General features: G+C 43.8%; 1 protein-coding gene across 1 annotated transcript in view; it reads left to right on the top strand.

Annotated features, from left to right (window-relative positions):
* Positions 1-4,262, top strand: part of LOC103354114 (glycoprotein endo-alpha-1,2-mannosidase-like protein) — a 17,028-nt gene continuing 12,766 nt past the window's right edge. The window contains exons 1-2 of the mRNA XM_008277386.1: positions 1-511; positions 2,164-2,273. Coding sequence (XP_008275608.1) covers positions 1-511; positions 2,164-2,273 — 621 coding nt within the window. The remainder of the gene's footprint in view (positions 512-2,163; positions 2,274-4,262) is intronic.

Here is a 4,262-nt window from a genome sequence, read left to right as displayed (position 1 = left end):
ATGGCACGGCTCCGGAGGAAGGCTTGCGTTGCTCTCTTTCTTTTCACGCTGTTTATCTTTGGGACCATGATGGGATTGAGGACGCTCAAGCCCAGCGACGGCTTCTCCGATCTGGCTCCGGGTTTGGACCTGCTGCCGATGATCGCGGGGAAGGTGGACCGGCGCTCCGTGCCCCGCGATGCCACCGCTTCCCCGGGTCAAGCCCGCCCGCCCGGCACCAACACCAAAGCAGTTCTCTCCAACTCCGGCCCCGAGGGGATTATATTCTACGATGTGCATATTTTTTACTACACTTGGTACGGCAGCCCACACATGGACGGCAAATACATCCACTGGGACCACATCCTGGTTCCGCACTGGGACCCCAAAATCGCATCCAGCTACCCGAGAGGGAGACACATGCCGCCCGAGGACGTCGGCTCCAGCTTCTACCCCGAACTCAATCCGTACAGCTCCAGAGATCCAGACGTGTTGGAGTCCCACATGGAGCAGATCGGAGCATCCGCAGCAGGTACAGTTCAGAGATGCAGGGGGCACCCTGAATTTCTTGGAGAGAGACAAAAAAAAAAAAAAAGCTGAGTGTTGGTTTTTCAGCAGCTGCACAGAAATCTGGCTTCTATAAGCACAAAGCTGCTTTCTGGCTTGAGGGGCAGTAAACATTTTCAGCACCACACATCCAGTGGACAGCTCCCCACACGCTCACACACACATCCCCAAATATCTGCTGCTGCTGCGCGTTTTTTTCTAAAGAGCACACATAGGAAGTAGTAGACAACTTTCCTGGTAGTCAAAACCTGAAAAATGTGCGTAAAAAGTCATCCAGGCTGAGTCATGTACTGTAGTTAGATGGACAGTATTCTACCTGATACTGAAGATGAATTTAAGGACAGTCTTGTGAATTATTAATGAGGTGTGTTGTATTCCTTTTTTTAAAAACAACCTTTATGGCTTCCTTTAAAGACAGCCACAGCCTGTAGTCTGGTGTCAAGTAACATCCCACAGCGCCAGCCTACACATGATAGGCCCTGATGCTTCTGTCCTGCGGCTTGGTAGGTTATTGTACACCATCCGGAATGATGAGCAGCCCATCCATCTCTGTGAAACCTCATCGCCTTAACAGATGGATCACGGGGGGGAAACCTAGTTAAAACAATCCATTTAATTAGACACCACAGCCAGACACACTGTAAATACTTCCACTTGACTTGATGACTGATTTCTCGCCACTTCCCAGTCTCCTATAAATAAAACTGAATAGCAGTGGCCGTATTCTTAATACGCACGGACATAGATGGGTGTTGTAATGTAATAGTCCCCACAGCTCCACGGCAAGCAGACATGAATTTAATGAATTAGTTCTGAGTGCATATCTGATGTGCCAGTTCCTCTCTGGTGCCAGGCACCGCGGTGGCTGATATGAAGCTATTCTTCAGTCAACATCAGAGTATGAACAAGCAGTTCTCGATTAGAATTTATGAGCTGTCGCACGCTCAAAATGTGCAGAGAGATTGCCACTAAAACAAGGCATAATAAATAGTCTTAAGATGACAAGTGCATATTCATCAATCAGATGCAGGATGGTGCAGGGAGGCATTTGGAGAAAAAAAACTCTTCTTCACACAGCCATGGATGGATCGTTGAAGTGCAAGGAAACACAACGAGACAAAAAAATAGCACAGAAGAAGTGTAAAATAAATCACAAAGAGAGAAAAATGACTGCGAAGGGAAACAAAATAAGTACAAAATGACCAGAGAGAGAATCAAAATTACTACAAAGAGTTGGAAAAACAAGAACAAAGAGATGCAAGAAGACTACAGAATTACTCTCTGCCCCTTGTGGAGTCTTTCTCCCACATCAGAAGAGTTTCACATCCGACTGACAGACTCCTGTAGAACAACTAATTGCTCTAATGTACTACAAGAGCAGTGTGAACGCCTCCCTGTAGATTAATGAAAGCAAAGGTTTCTACAACATCCACAAAACACTGCTCGCATTTCTTGCAATGAAATCCATGCACTGATTAAAACATGTATAGGATAACATATTTAGGGGATCGTGTACATTTGTGGACGTTATTTCTCCTCAGCTGATGCTCCCTGAGGTTTTGTGCAGCGTCTTTCTTCCAGGATGTATGTTCAGGCTCTAAACGTGTGTGTCTCTAGGGGTCCTGGTCCTGTCCTGGTACCCTCCTGGTCTGGCTGATGACAACGGAGAACCCGCTGAGGATTTAGTCCCGGCAGTACTGGATGCTGCATATAGACACAATCTCAAGGTAAAAGGCATCTGCACGTTTGTGTGTGTGTGTGTGTGTATGTGTGTGTGTGTGTGTGTGTGTGTGTGGCCTGAAGACGAGCAATGAATCAAATCTAATCTAAGACGTGACATAAGGCTCAGTTTTTACACCAAGTTGTTGTTGTAGAAAATGAACGAATGTGGACATGTGTTGATGGAGCAGTTGATTTCCCACCACCAGTGCTGACTGATGCAGATGTTGCAGCAAGTGCTATCTATTTGTTCAACCTTTGTTTAACCAGGTAAATCGCTGGCATTAAAAATATATGTCTGTATACAAAATCAGACGGATAAAAATACTACAAACACATATTAATACTAAAATGAAAGTCAAAGTAAGCTAAGAACTGACATTTTTATTAAATCATTTACAGTTTACAGTCATTCTGATTTCTGATAGTAGAGGTACATGGAGCAGAATACATAAAGCATTTATATCTGTCAGACAGCAAATATGCTATTTGTCTATTGATCGGAAATAACGATTGCAAGAAGACCTCACTAAAAAGAAATTTCCAGCAGTGCAAATGGAATTTGCTCGTAATGGTGTGTAAGTGATTTTAATGTGGGAACAGCACACAAACAAAGCCCAACATGCAAGGATGCTGTGTAGATCCACCCATCCATCCATCCATCCATCCATCCATCCATTATCTATACACCGCTGAACCCTCACTAGGGTCGCGGTTAGGCTGGAGTCTATCCCAGCTGACTTAGGGTGAAGGCAGAGGACACCCTGGACAGGTCACCAGTCTATCACAGGGCTACACTTAGAGACAGACAACCAAGCACACTCACATTCACACCTACACATAATTTAGAATCACCAATTAACCTCAACATGTTTTTGGACTGTGTGGGAGGAAGCCGGAGAACTCGGAGAGAACCCACGCTGCACGGGGAGAAAGATCCCGGGTGTTCTCATCGGGACGCGAACCGGCTTCTTGCTGCGAGGCAATGATGCTAACCACTGCTCCACCTTGCAGCCCTGCTGTGTAGATGCATTAACAAATCACCATAATCAAGAACCAGTAACAAGATGGCCACAACGAGGCTTCTCCTAGCTTCAAAAGAGTCTGTCTCACTTTCTTCACAACATTTCCAGCATGAGCTGTGACAATGCTCACAATGTCTTTGGGCTTCCTCATCGCATTATTACATCATCTGCATCAGGAGTCGTTTGACTTGAATGGGCTGAGGTGAACTGTGTTCAAAAAAGTGTATCCGAGAGAGAGGATCCTTAGCTACACAACACCTAATCATCTGCATGTGAGTGAGTATTAGTTTTGTGCACATTGTAACCTAAATTATTTAAAATGAAAAAGAACTAGGCACAGAAACTTGAGATATAGTGAACCATTAACTTTCATACTAGAACCTAGACTACACGTCATAAAATGCTGTAACACAGTGGTATGTCGTATGTTGGTATTGGAACCATTTATGGTAACTTTTGCAGGCTTTAAAAATGGCAGGGGGCAGAATCACATGACTTCATCCAACCAATCAATGAGGGTCAGGCTACATCACAACATAGTGACTGTGGCCTCTGACCAATCACGAGTGAGCCAGAGTGATGTTTTGACAGTCTGACTGATGATTTGGAAATAAATGTTCCTTCATCTTTATTTTTTTACAATAATTTATCCTCATATTTTTTTGATTTATTTTTGCCACCCTAGGTGGGCAAGAAATTGCATATGGTAACTGCTTTGACTTTGATTTACAACCTAAATCTCAAACTTTTTTGAAAAGTCAAAAATGTTCTCTTATATCCACCAATAACACTCCACGGTTGAAATTTTAAATTTCCAAGTATTTCAATGAGTGGCCTATAAAGGGTTAAAGTTGCCTAATTGTGTAAAATGTCCAGTTGTCAAACTCAAACAAGTGGAAAGATGCTCACTGTTTTATTTTGAAAGGTTGCCAGAGTATGAATGAGGTTGAGGCTTAATGTGTAAAAATGATT

This window comes from Stegastes partitus, unplaced genomic scaffold, assembly GCF_000690725.1.
Source record: "Stegastes partitus isolate 25-593 unplaced genomic scaffold, Stegastes_partitus-1.0.2 Scaffold97, whole genome shotgun sequence".
Classification (NCBI taxonomy): domain Eukaryota; kingdom Metazoa; phylum Chordata; class Actinopteri; family Pomacentridae; genus Stegastes; species Stegastes partitus.
The sequence above is the reverse complement of the archived record's forward strand: the minus strand, read 5'-3'. Positions and strand labels throughout refer to the sequence as shown.